The following is a 15,065-nucleotide window of genomic DNA, read 5'->3' as shown; positions in this document are numbered from 1 at the left end:
AGTTGGCAAACTAAATTATCTAACCATAAAAGAAAACATAAAAATGTAACTTAGGTTTTAAGATTAACACTTGATGAACAATGCGTTAAGCACTAGAGATTTATTTCATGCTTTTAATTGTACGTAGCACGGCCAAAGAAGTGTAAGATATCCTTAAGAAAATCTATAAAATTTCAAGTGAGATAAAAATAATAATCATATATATTCAAGAAAATGAGATACCTAGTACCACTAGAATATTGTTATTGAATAGTATTGGTTTTCATCTCATAAATTTTTCTTTTAAAAGATATCTAAGATTCAGAACTAGTGTCAGAAATATGAATTAGTACTTGACTTTGAGGACTGAAAAGTTTTAGAGAATTAATTCAACTGATTAAAGATGAGTAAAGAAACTCAAATACATCAAAGGGGCCATCATCATTCAAGAAGAAGCTTTTGAAATATCATCACCAAAAAATATCATACGAAAGAACAATACCATATATGAAGAATCTTATGAAGAATCATCATCAGAAAATTTATCTGAATAGCCTTATGAAGAATCAATATACTAAAAATTCAATCTAACATATGAAAATTTATCTCATCATATGAAGAAGTTGATAAAACATATGAAGAGTTATCCGGAGAAACCTCAAAAGATTCATGAAAAGGTTTGTGCAAAGATTCGTGTAAAGATTCATTCAATACTTCGTCAAGAGATTCTCACAAAGCATCTTCGAAAACATCAATGAAATATGAAGAGGAACATGTGTGCTTTAAAGCCACTTAAAAAGAATATGCCAATAAGTTAACATCTCAAACTTATAAGAAAATATATAAATTAAGTGCCACTCTCAACAAAGAAATTGTGAAATTAGAAAGAAAAATTACTAACTTTAAATATCACATTGAATTTCTTGAAAATAGTAATGAAATTCTTGGAAATGAATTAGTTTATATTAGAAGGCAATAGTTAGAATCTAGCAAATGTGAAACGTGTAATTTATTGAATAAAATAAAGTTAATAATTTTGATGAAATCTTAAATAAATTTACTAAAGGAAAAGAAAATCTAGATTTAATTTGATTTAATTAAAGAGCTTCATATAATAAAAATGAATTAAATTATCAGCCTAATAAAACTTTTATTAATATTTGCCATGATAAGAAGAAAACAATTAGTCCTATTTATAAATGAAAGATTTGAAATAAACACGCTTATCTAAAATCCTTATACTTTTCTAAAATGTATGATTTGAGATGGTCTAAATGGGATAACACAAGACAACTTAAATCCACTCAAGCAAGATGAATCAAAAATATCTGGGTACCAAAAACAAAATTTTATTTTGTTTTGTTTTTGCATTTGCCACTTCAAGGGCTTAAAATGTAAGTTATATTGAAGTTAAATGCAAAGGTATAAGAGTACCTCTCGAATTACTAAGGTAGCTCGTACACACATAAACAAACACACGATTTTTTAAGTCTCTAGAAAAACTATCAAGTCTTGTGTTGAATTGTCTAAGGAGTGTTTCTTATAAATTGGGACGTATGTTATTGTTGGAGCGGTAAAGCGGCAAGTAACAAAAGTTTTGGAAGTATTTATCCGGGAATTTATCGTGTTCACAGAGATTGGTGAGAAGAACTGCCGATCGACTATCTCGCGTTCTAAGTTTCATGATTAGGGTGCAGAAAGGTAAATGCGGTAAAAGTAAATAAAAGCAGATAAACAATCTCAATAGCCTAAGAGAAATAGTTATGGAATTGCATTTCGTTCTACCCGTCGAATACTTAAATCTGAAGATCTATCGCTCGACACTCACAATACGCATCAACATCACCGGGCATCACTCGAGATGCCACATCGGTGCCCATGTCTGCAACACCGACGAAAGCTCAACCGTACTATTCACATCAGCGATTTCTCCACCGACACAAACAACACGGAGGCATTAGACTCGATACCCATTACGATTGTTAGTCCTAAATCCATGTCTGCAACCTAGAAACTAACAGTTATCATTCCTAATCAAGATCTATGGTGTCCATGTCTGCAACAACACAAATCCAGAGCATTTAAGCAAAAAGATCAAGAACAACAACAATAATGATTTGTAAAGCGAATATATAAACGATCCCAAGATCCACAAATATACATACAATAAGAGTAGAAATATACATACAACACCCACCATTGGAATGAAACAAAGGGAAGAGAGAAGATGAACCGGAAAGATCTCACCGGTACAATGAAATCGAGACAGATCCATGATCAATCCACATGACGTCGCACCCAATGGTGTTTCCTAAACCTCTAAACCACCAAGAAAGGATCAGAGCTCAACTTGTCAAGAAGAGGTGATAAAAAACCTAGAAAAATCTGTTTAAAACTATTTATACAAACTGAGTTACGCACAGCGCGCGACGCGCCGGATGCAGCGCGCGTAGCGCGCTCTCACTTATGTACCAAACCGCCCTAACGCGCGAAGCGCCCTAAAAACCGCGCGACGCGCCCAAACTTCTGCCAACTTATGTTCTTCAAACTCAAAGAGGGCGCGACGCGCCCTACAGCGCGCGAAGCGCCCTGCACCAGAACAGCAGAATTATTTCATCTTGCTCTCGCAGCCGTGTCTTCGACACTTTATTCCTCAAGGCTCCGAAAACGCAAGAATACCTACAAAAATACAACAAAACTATCAAACGGTATAAAAGTGTATGAAAATAGAAGTATTCGAAAAGTAAACGTAATTACACAAAAACGGGGAATTATTCAAACGGTATTAACAAAAAGCATTGATAAGTGCCACTATTTACATACACAAAAAAACTACAATTTGGCACTTAACAGTTATAACGCCTAATTGAATAAGAATTTAGTCCAATCGATTAAGGCAGGACCAAAAACTCCCTGATTCAATAGAAGTACTCTTAATCGATTAAACCATATAGTTGTTGTAGGATTTCCTTTTGTGGATTATGGTTGTTGTAATTTGAAAGCTTTTAGAAATGATTAACAACTAGGGTTGATCGATTAAGTCATTAAAAAAGTTCAAGGATACTTTTTCTTTTTGAGGAAAATCTTTTTCTATAAATATAGATCTTATTCCCATTCTATTTTTATACTATAAATCGAATTGAATTCTTTCTCAATTTCTACTATCTCCTACTTCTTCTTTTTCTATTTTCATTGAAGTTGTATTGTGCTTCAAGAGTGAAAAATATCGGTGAGATTTTGTTGTTTTGGTGTTGAGCTATTATTGTAATTTACTCTAGATGATGTTTTCTCTTGTGTAATATCCTAAAGAAAAGACTTTGTTTGATTCTTAAAATTAACCAGTTAAAATCTCAGTTTGGTTCTTGTAATCATCGGGTGAAAATTTGTTGTTTAATTTAAAGATTAGTCTGTTAAATTTTTTTGTTTAATTCAGAGATTAGTCTGTTAAGATTTCTTCATTGGTTCGTGAGATTAGCCATTAAAAATCTCCATTTAAATGTAAGAAGGTCTGTGGGCATAATATGTAAAAAAAAGTCACGTCTGTAGTGGATTTTCTAGAAAAACGCATGAGGACACTAATAAGTCAAATGGTTAGGCCGAACTTGTATAAATTATCTGTGCATGTTTCTTTTCATTGATCTCTTTATTTTCAATCACTTTATTTTTTGCACGCCTTATTTCTTTCTCTCCATCTCTTCTTCATTCTTTCTTTCTTCTATTCCAAAACAATTTGCCTCTCTTTTGTGTTTAGAATCACTTAGTCAACACAATTTTTTCAAAGGAATCATAACCATATGGTGACCAATTAAATTTTTTATTATTTCGATTTCATTGACATTCTTTCATATAGAGCTTATATCAATAAATTAATTGTTAATTTAAAAGTTCAATTAATCTATCTACTTATTAGATCAATACTCAATTAAGACTTTTAATTAAAAATGACTAATATAAGTAAATAAAAAACATATGTCATATAATTAACAGAACATGACAATTAAATATCAAGGACAATAAATTACACTTTTAGATTTATCAAAATTGTGGTTTGGCCCAATCCTAGTATTGTATTTGGAAAAAACATTAAAAGAAAGTCCTAAAGATCTTGAAATGTAATGATTTTAAAAAGATGTTAGCATATCTTAACTAATCAATGTAATGATTTTATCTTAAAAGTAATTTATTTATTTATTTATAAAAAAATTAAAAATTTCATTTCTAATACAAATTATATGATAAAAATTTTATTTTAGATTTTAACTCGTACTTTTAAAATATTTGTTAGTTAGATTTTTAATTTAAATTACTATTGCAAAATTTATTGTTAGTTTTCAGAACACAATTTTCAGATGTATTTTATTGATAAAATCATTTGAAAAATAGTGAAATTGGAAACATATTAACTCTTTGTTTTTTAATTATATTTTATTTTCTTTTGAATTATCCTGTACAAATTCATTTCTAAAGAATTATTTGTAAATTTTCAAAATTGTGATTTTGAAAAAAAAATGAATTATGATAGAATTCACAAAAAAATTCTGTAAAAAAGTCAAATATTTTAAAAAATAAAATAAACCGTCAAATTAATTGGTGAAACCATTTTAAATTTATTTTTAACAGAATTTATTCCGTAAATATATATAATATAAATAAAAAATAAATATATATTTTATTAATAATATGGCAGAGAAATGGTCAATTTAAAATTAGATATTTTTGTACGGAAATGGATGAATGCATGGTTTTCTTTTTCTTAAGCTAGAAGTCAAATTTCTCTAAGATATATGATGTGATGTGCCGAGGAATGGAACACCATAAAATGTAGTGTTGACACTTGACAACCACTAGATTCTTTTTTTTCTTTTTTTGTTATTTTGAATGAAGCCAAATTCTTGGTTGTTGGGAGTATATTAGTTTTTTACTCAATTAAAAAATAATCATGATTACTTCATTAGGAAAGTTCGATTGAGATTCTTATGTATCTTTACATTTCTAATAGGAGGTAACACTTGGTCTTTGGTTTCAAATAGAAGGTCACATAAAAATAGTAAAATCATTTTTTATTACACTTACACATTTCTAAATGCATGAAACTAAAGACCAAGTGTAATAAACATGACTTGATTCTCTAATGATGTCACATAAAAGGAATATATATATATATATATATATATATATATATATATATATATATATATATAGGTCTTGCTACAATAGACCCACTTGTTTTTATGAAGGTCTATTTTAGCAAGCTTTAACTACAAAATGATTAAATGCACTTTAAGGTGCATGTTGCTAAAATAGACCTTCAAAAAATAAGTGAGTATATTATAGCAAACCCCATTGGTGTTTGCTATAATGCACCCACTTAATTTTATGAAGGGTGTGTTTTAGTAAGTTTTAACTAAACAATACTTAAATGCACCGTAAGGTGCATGTTGCTAAAATAGACCTTCATAAAAATAAGTGAGTCTACCGTAAGTTTTAACTAAAAAATACTTAAATGCACCGTAAGGACATGTACTGACAGTGTAAAATATTTTTACACTATCAGTCAATCACAACCATGCATCCAATTAAAACACAATTTTAATTTAAAAAAATTAATATGACATGACAAGTGTAAGGATTTTGATTGAATGTATGTGTAAAGTTTGTTTACACTGTCAGTGCACTACCTTTAAACTCTAGTCTCTATATATATACCTATTAGCAAGAAAATACAAAAACAAGAAATGCAAGAATAAATCCCAATCATTCATTATCACCAAAACCCCCATGATCTCTATTAAAAAAAAAAAAGCGACACATATTCATTCTTGCATTTCTTCATCAACTTCATTCGTACTTTTATATATATATATATATATATATATATATATATATATATATATATATATATATATATATATATATATATATATATATATATATATATATATATATATATATATATTAAAATTAAAGAAATTATAAAATATTTTCTAAAAAATAAATTAGTTATGTGTTCACATATTTATAGTCTTCAAATCACCTAATACTTGTTAGTAATGACATCGTCTTTTTCATAATGTTAGTATAGGAAAATATATAGCTATCATATGCTATAAGAAAAATTAAGAACCACATAATAAACTTCCTACATGAATTTTGTCCCTACATATTATTCAATAATGCTAGATATTTCAGATGCTATACATATATACATGTGAAGTATGCCAACTATGATATCCTCTCAATCCAATAACAACATGGATCTTCCTTCTTATTTTCGAATTGCTACATCCTTCTTAGCCTTATTGATTGTACAACTTGTCTATAGAACTATTAGATCACCTAATAGATCTAAAGAAACTAAATTCAACATCAACCATAACAAAATTCCCAAACCATCTTTTGCTTTACCTTTCATAGGTCACCTTCATCTTCTAAGCACTAAAGAACCATATTTTAGAACCTTTTCAACCATGGCTGAGAAATATGGTTCAATCTTCTCCCTTAGGGTTGGTTGTCACAAAACCCTAGTGGTGAGTAGTAGGGAAATTGCCAAAGAATGTCTCACAAAAAATGACAAAGTTTTTGCTTCAAGACCTAATGTAGCTGCTGGAAGATACATGGGTTACAATAATGCTATTTTAGCTCTTGCACCTTATGGAGATTATTGGAGAAATATGAGAAAAATTGCTACCATAGAGCTTTTATCAAGTCATAGACTTGAAAAGCTAAAGCATGTTAGAGATTTAGAGATATTTTCTCTAGTCAAAGATTTGTTCACATTTGTAAGAAATTCAAATGGTTCATATGAAGTGCCTATTAGCAAATATTTAGATCATATGACATTTAATATAATTGTGAGGATGATAGCTGGGAAAAGGTTTAGTGGTGAAACAATGAATCAAGAAGATAGTGAAGCATGGAGATTGAGGAATGCAATCAAAGATGCAACATATCTAAGTGGTGTTTTTGTTGTGGCTGATGCTATTCCTTTTCTTAGGTGGTTTGACTTCCAAGGGCATGTGGGTTTCATGAAGAAAACAGCTAAGGAAATGGATGTTGTTCTTGATAAGTGGTTGCATGAACATTATTATAGAAAGAGAGATGAGGGACAAAATGGTAAATGTGAAGAGGATTTTATGGATGTGTTGATATCAATGTTTGAAGAGGATGGTGAAATTTGTGGCCACAAACGGGAGGTAGTTATCAAAGCAACATCCATGGTACGTTTTCCTTTTATGTTAATAGAACTATATAGATAGTTAGGGTATACTTTGAATTAAACCATCAAAAGTTGGTATCCTATATGAGGTAAACGAGTATTGTCCGTCTTGGTTAACTCCCTTCTGCAAAAATCTCTAAAAAAAGTAGACAAAAGAGAGAGTATAGTTGAGTGTGCCTAACTAAAAGCTTAATTCGTTTTGCAAAAATAAATGAGGGTGAATCGGATATGTGAGTACTATACCTCTAAAGCTTAAAAATTGTAAAAAGTTATGATAATGTTTGCACTCGTAAAAATTCAAAAAAAATGGGATGAAGACGAACAGGTACGTACATAAGGGTAATGGCATAAAACTTTGGTCTGTCTCACGAAAAGTGGAGAAACAAAAGGCATGTTCAGCGAGAGAGTCTTATTTAACCCCTTCAATTGACATGTTGGTTAAGACTTGAGACTAATTCTAAGCGTTTGAATCCTACATAACTTTTATGTTGAATCAGTTCATACAAAATTTTGTTTTCTTTAAATGGATTCCACAAGCAAATATTTAAAGAAAACTAATTGTGCTTTTGATTTCCAATATATGTTAATTAAAGTACTATTTTTTTTCTCTAGATTCTTATCCTTACAGGTTCAGGAAGCACATCAATAACACTAATATGGGCTCTTTCATTACTTATAAACCATCCAAAGATCTTAAAACAAGCCCAACAAGAATTAGACACAAACATAGGAAAACACAAATGGGTCCAAGAATCTAACATCAAAGACCTCAAATATCTTCAAGCCATTATCAAAGAGACTCTTCGACTATACCCACCAGCACCCTTAACAGGAATAAGAGAAGCCACAGAAGACTGCCACGTGGCAGGCTACCATGTCCCCAAAGGCACTCGTTTGCTTATTAACCTATGGAAATTGCAAAGGGACCCACTAATATGGTCCAACCCTAATGAATTTCAACCTGAGAGGTTTTTCAATATTCATGATCACATTGATTTCCAAAATCAGGATTTTGGGTATGTGCCATTTAGTTATGGAAGAAGATCTTGTGCTGGCTCAACATTTGGGTTGCAAGTGTTGCATTTGACTTTGGCTAGGTTGATTCAAGGGTTTGATATATATACAAAGGAAGGTGATGAAGTTGATATGAGTGAAGGGTTAGGATTGGCATTGCCTAAGGAAAATCCTCTTGAAGTTATGCTCCAACCACGTCTTCCATTGGAGCTTTATGAAAGCCTTTGATATTTCATATTTAATCCTAAATTCCATTGTCTAAGAAATGTAATTTTTTATTTCAATAATATGCTCTAAGAATGGAGCACGCAATAATCTTAGACTTATGTTCATTCAAAACTCTCCAATGTCACTTGCTTAGTAAAGCAAGATTAAATCTTTCACGGTGCTTCACTCCAAGTCCTCCATCATTCTTGGCTTTGCAAACTTTGTCCCAGCTAATTCAATTGACTTTTCTCTTCAATTCATTTTTGTTCTTTTCATTTAAATATATGGTTCCTATTTTTCTATTGAAAAAATATTATTGGTATTCAAATAATTACTTTATTTTAAAATGAAAAAACTAAAGGGAAAAATATTAGTTTAGTAGTTTGCGGAAATATCATTTCTCCGAAATATGAACTTTGGGTTTGCAAAATTTCATTTCTAATAAAAAGAACATGAATTTGAAGCCAAGGACAAACTAAATTCCAACTTGTGAACACAATTTTGTTGAAAACCAAGAACACAATTTTGCTGCATCACCAGTTATCTAGGACTTAGTATATTTTTATAAGTCTAGGAGGCAGATAAATGAAGAGATGTTTCGACAAGTGCTATGGAGTTGAATCAGATATTCTTGAAGGCAGTAAAGAAGGTTCGAAGCAGTTATCAACACAATTATTAGCATGATTCTTGGTTTCTCAACAATTATATCCTTGAATATGCGTGGAAACAAGTTAGAGCATGAAGGTCTAAGTAGTGAGATACGTGTCAGATCTTTAGGATTTAACTGTTGTCGACAATTATCGAATTAGAACTAGAGTATCCAAGTCATTGAGCGAAATAGTTTTCAAAATTATAAAAACCTTAATTAAGTGCCACCTGTAAATCATTGAAATGAAAAAATAAAAAAATTCCACTCCGGACATGCCACATCACCCTCAGTGTTGATCAAATGAGCTAAGGGGTCAAAATGAAGGAATATTCAAATGGTAAGGAGGAAATTTGTGTTTTTTTACAAGGTTGTTTTTCAAATTCTTCCAAAATGGCAGAGGGCAAAATGGGTATTAATCCATTAAAAAATATATGTCAACAATGGAAGAATTCTCCATTGGAGAGAAGAAGTTGCAGCAAACTTGTAACAGAATCGTAACAGAATTATGCAGAGAGAAAGAGTAAAAGGGTAACTGTTTCATTAGTTTGAGATAAGATATATGAGATAGTTTATATACAAGCTAAGACTAAACAATAGCCATTGGATCTAACTAATCGAACTAATTAAACTATCTATGTTAAATAAGCTATCAATCTAATATAGTAAGCTAATACCCCCCTCAAGTTGGCTATTGATACTACAAATTCTTAACTTGGCCAAAATTGAATTCAAAGTAGAAGAATGCAAGAGTTTGGTAAACATGTCTACAAGTTGATCAGTGGTTGATATAGGAAGAAGATGAAGCAGCTTAGACTGAATCTTTTCACAAATCACATGACAATTCAACTCAGTGTGCTTGCTCCACTAGAGAAATGTAAGGTTATGAGCAAAATAGATAGCAAACTTGCTATCACAGTAGACAGAAGCTGGGTGGGATATGGTGATGGTAAGATCTTTGAACAAATATTGCAGCCATTGAAGCTCACAGGTTAGAGAAGCTAAAGCAATGTATTCAGCCTCAGTAGATGATCTAGAAATTGTGTTTTGTTTCTTGGACTTCCAACAAAGAGTTGAACCCAGAATAACATAAAAACTAGTAGTGGATCTTCGAGTCTCAGGGCATCTTGCCTAGTCAGAATTAGCAAAGTCATAGAGCTTGAGATCACTAGAAGAGAAAAATAAGATACCTTTAGCAGGAAAACGTTTGAGATACCTCAAAACCTGGGTGGCTTCCTGATAATGTGAATGTAAGGGGTGAGAAACATATTGACTCAATTTTTGCACATCATAGGATATTTATGGTCTAGAGTTTGTGAGGTAGATCAACTTGCCAATCAATTTGTGGTAAAAAGAGGGATCTTGCAATTCCTGACCATCTAAAGTAGATAACTTCAGTGTGGGATCAAAAGGTATAGAAGAAGTTTCGCAAGCAAGAAAACATGTTTCTTCCGACAACTCAAGAGTGTATTTCCTCTAATTAAAAAAAACCCTTTGCTAGACTTGGAAATTTCAAAGCCTAAGAAAAATCTCAGCTGGCCAAGGTTCTTTATTTTAAATTTCTCATTAAGGACACCTTTAGTAAACTGAAATTCATGAAGGGAGTTCCCAGTCAAAACTATGTCATCAACATATAAAAGTAATACAGTGAAAATGTCCTTGGTTGCCTTGGTGTATAAGAAATGATCTGCCTGTGATTGAGAATAGCCTAAAGAGATCAATAAAAAAGGAGAGCTTAGAGTACCATTGCCTACTTGCCTGTTTAAGGTCATAGAGAGATTTTTCAAGTCTGCATACTTTAGAAGGTTTTGAAACACAAAGGCCAGAGTGAAGGGACATGTAGACTCTTCAGTCAAATCACCATGAAGGAAATCATTCACATCTAATTTATCCAAATGCCTACCCTTAATAGCTGCAATGAATAAGAGAACTCTAACTATAGTGATCTTGGCAACTGGAGAAAAGTGTCAAAGTAATCAACTCCTTGTAGTTGAGTATACCCTTTTGCAACAAGCCTATCCTTATACCTCTCAATGGAGCCATCAACCATATACTTGTTTTGTAGACTCATCTACAGCCAATAGGAACCTTCACAAGTGGCAACTCTACTACAGACCATGTTTGATTTTGTGCAAGAGCCTGTAACTCAACATCCATAGCATGTTTACAACAATCAAGCTTAATGTCCTAGGAATAATTTTAAAGCCAAAGCAAAGATATGTCCCAACGCATAAATTATTTGCACCCAACAAGATTCGAACCTGGGACCTTAAGAGGAGCACTGATAGGGAGTAGAATATATTATTTAAGTTAATTAAGAATTTATATTGATGTTTTTATCTATTATTATTTAGTGGACTCTTATTAATATTTGAGCCTTTTAGTTTATTATCCATTAGAGATATTATATAATATAGTTGCAATAGGTTATTAATCAATGAAATTAAATGAAGTTCATTTTCTTAGTTAATTTTTATTGTCTTTTATTTTACAATTTTTATTAATTTTGTTAAGATTCTAATTTTGCTCCATAACAAACATACTCTCAAGATTCAAACCTCAATCACTAAGACAATCCATAGGAGTTTGCAAGTCCACGGGAATAATAGAGCCGTTCACACCACCACATCCAGAATTGGTACCAATAATTCTGATTTTGGAATGGAACACTCGATGATAGTTTAATTAAGTCAAAACATGTACTAGTGTCTAGAAGTCAAAAAGTCTTAAAGATATATGGCCAATTTTTCCTCCGTCCATTACTCCCAAAAGCAATTACTTCAATTGGTTTCAAGTCACATTCAAGAACAAGTCTTTGCTTAAGAAAATGGGACCCGTATTAGTATTACGTCACACAAAAAATGTCATTGTATATGGTTATAATTCAAAGTTTTATTATTATTTTCCTCCCATACAACAACTATAAGAAAAATAAGACACATCTCTTCTCAAAAATCATGTGACCCATCTTTGCTCTCTCAAAAATGGATAATTTCTTTTCAAATCCAACAACTATAGTACTTGCTATATCATTAGTACTTCTATACAACATATGGAGTATCATAAAACCTAGTAACAAATCTAAGGGTAAGAAACCACCTCAACCATCATATTCCTTACCTTTAATTGGTCACCTCCATTTACTAGGTAACCAAATCCCTCTTGCAAGAATCTTTGCTTCTCTCTCCGACAAATATGGTCCTATCTTCCAAATCAACTTAGGAGCATACCCTGCCCTTGTTATTTCCAACCAAGAAGCAATCAAAGAATGTTTCACCACAAATGACAAAATCTTAGCTTCAAGACCAAAGTCAAGTCATGGAATCTACCTTGGTTATAACTTTGCTGGATTTGGATTTGCACCTTATGGCCCATATTGGACTAAGTTAAGAAAATTGGCCATGCTCGAGTTACTATGGTCACGCCGCATTGAATCGTTGAGACATGTTTACGAATCGGAGATTGATACTTTTATTAAGGATCTTTCTTTGTATGTTAAAGATGGAAAGGTTAAGGTTGTGATTAGTGAATGGTTGGAAAGGTTAACATTTAACATAGTGACAAAGATGATTTGTGGGAAAAGGTATTTAGAGTATTTGCAAGATGTGGATGATGTTGAAGCAAGTGGTAATATTGTGAAACTTATAAAAGAATTTATGCACATTTCTGGTGAGTTTGTTCCTAAGGACTTGATTCCAATTCTTGGTTGGTTTGGATTTGAAGGACAAGTGCTTAAATCTATGAAAAGAGTTGCTAGAGATTTGGATACAGTTGTTGGTAGATGGGTTGAAGAACATGTTGAAAAGAGTGATGATGTTAATGTGAATAATTCAGATGAAAAACATGATTTTATTGATGTGATGCTTTCCGTGATTGAAGATGATCCTGTTTCTGGTCATAACCGCGATACTATCATCAAGGCAAATGTTATGGTATGCATTTTTTTTTTCTAATGAGTTTTGCAATATAGTTTTCATTTGATTTTTTAATGCTGAATTTATTGAAATTGATTAAGACATTTCAACCACTTATTAGAAAATTAGTTGCAATTATCCTCCTAATACACCTACTGTTTATTATTGAACATGTCAAATTTTAATTTCAGAATCTTATGTTAGCTGGATCAGACACAACATCAACAACAATGACATGGATTCTAGCCATATTGTTGAATAATATGAATGCTTTAAAGCTTGCACAAGAAGAGATTGACCATCACATAGGCAAGAACAGAAGGGTAGAATCGTCTGACATAAAAAACCTTGTTTATTTACAAGCAATTTTCAAAGAAACTTTAAGGTTGTACCCCCCAGGTCCACTACTAGTACCCCATGAAGCAACAGAAGATTGTTACATTCAGGACTATTATGTTCCAAAAGGTACACGCGTGTTTGCGAATGTTTGGAAATTACATAGAGATCCAAGTATTTGGTTAGAGCCTGAAAAGTTTTCACCAGAGAGGTTTATTGATGAGAAAGGTGAAATTGATCATGATGGTCATCATTTTGAATATCTTCCATTTGGATTAGGGAGAAGAGCTTGTCCTGGATCTATGTTTGCTATGCAAGTTATTCTCATTACACTTGCTCGTTTGATTCATGGCTTTGATTTTGAAGCGCCGGTGGATGAAGTTGTTGATATGAGAGAAGGTTTAGGTATTACCTTGCCCAAGTTAACTCCATTGCAACTTCTTTTGACACCGCGATTACCCCATGAGCTATATCAATGATGTAGGATATTGCACTAGTTCATCTCTTGAGTTAGTTAGAATCACAATAAGCAATGTAGATTTGAACAATCATATCCAAGCACAATTGAGTTTATGTTTCTCTTTGAGTGCATTATGTATTACATGGAAAAAGTACCGTGTTTATTTCACATAGAATAATAGCCAATATTTACACATACAACTTCAGTTTCATATAAGAATACTAAAGCAATTTCCTATTTATCTCCTTAAACTGTGTTTCTAATAGTTTGCTCAAAGGTACAACAAGTCATCTGTTGAAACACTCCAAATTACAGTAACACAGAATTTAGTGGAAAACTGAATTGATTAAAACTAACTGCATGTTTAGCCTTCATCTCCAAGGTAGTCACTGTCGCTGAAGCCAAACAAGCACTTTTGCTCTCCCCTTTTATAAAATACTCCAAAATCAATCGTTGCTTTCAAATACTGGAAAATTCTTGTAGCTGTTAGGAGGTGTAACTCTGTTGGATTCTCCATATACCGGCTGATAAGGTTGACATCATGCATTATATCTGGCTTGGTTGAAGTTAGATACATCGACCTTCCTATAATTTGCTTATAGAGAGTGGAATCTACATTCTCCCCCTTTAAATCCCTTTTTAGCTCTCCATGCTTTTCCCTTTGGAAAGGAATCCTGTTGTTGTTTGCCAATAACACAATCTTCACAAACTTGTGAGGGAGTAGTGATTTGAGGAAGCCCTGATACCATTCCTTTTCGCAGAGAAAGTTTTCAGCCCATTAAAATTGAGATGCCCATATCGAAGGTTCCATAACCAAGCAATGTCTTTCATCTTTGCAGCAAAGCAAGTCGGAAAATATGCACCATCATCTACAATGATGATTGGAAACATTCTATTTCCTGTCATGTGGAAACAAGATATCACTCCTCTGTTTGAATCTTTGATAATGCATGTTCCACTTTTGATGGTGATCTCATACCCTTTCTCTTGAAGTTGACCCAAGCTGATCAAATTACTTCAGTTCTGGAACATAGAATACATTGCAAATTTTTTCAACATCATTTTTCAAATGAACATTTACATTCCCTTTCCCCACAACAGCAACAGTAGAGTTGTCTCCAAACTTTACAACATCTCTAAATGACTCGTCTAATTCAGTGAATTTTTTCAACAATATTTGAATTTCATTGAGTCCTATATTTGCTTGCTGGTGTCTTTCTGAAGAATAGTTTCTAAAACTGTACGATCAGTAGCCTGAAACAAATAATTTTTCACCTTCAAATCCTTCAATTT

General features: G+C 32.1%; 2 protein-coding genes across 2 annotated transcripts; both read left to right on the top strand.

Annotated features, from left to right (window-relative positions):
• The first annotated feature begins 6,196 nt into the window (after window positions 1-6,196).
• LOC131616358 (dimethylnonatriene synthase-like) lies at window positions 6,197-8,676 on the top strand. The gene is made up of 2 exons (XM_058887669.1): window positions 6,197-7,196; window positions 7,808-8,676. The coding sequence occupies exons 1-2, from the start codon at window positions 6,204-6,206 to the stop codon at window positions 8,435-8,437; spliced, it is 1,623 nt and encodes a 540-aa protein (XP_058743652.1). The 5' UTR covers window positions 6,197-6,203; the 3' UTR covers window positions 8,438-8,676.
• Window positions 8,677-11,957: 3,281 nt separating this feature from the next.
• LOC131616359 (cytochrome P450 CYP82J17-like) lies at window positions 11,958-13,954 on the top strand. The gene is made up of 2 exons (XM_058887670.1): window positions 11,958-12,994; window positions 13,168-13,954. Exons 1-2 carry the CDS (start codon window positions 12,047-12,049, stop codon window positions 13,789-13,791), a joined length of 1,572 nt encoding a protein of 523 aa, XP_058743653.1. The 5' UTR covers window positions 11,958-12,046; the 3' UTR covers window positions 13,792-13,954.
• The last annotated feature ends 1,111 nt before the right edge of the window (window positions 13,955-15,065 follow it).

The sequence above is a fragment of the Vicia villosa genome, linkage group LG7 (genome assembly GCF_029867415.1).
Source record: "Vicia villosa cultivar HV-30 ecotype Madison, WI linkage group LG7, Vvil1.0, whole genome shotgun sequence".
Taxonomy (NCBI): domain Eukaryota; kingdom Viridiplantae; phylum Streptophyta; class Magnoliopsida; order Fabales; family Fabaceae; genus Vicia; species Vicia villosa.
The sequence above is the reverse complement of the archived record's forward strand: the minus strand, read 5'-3'. Positions and strand labels throughout refer to the sequence as shown.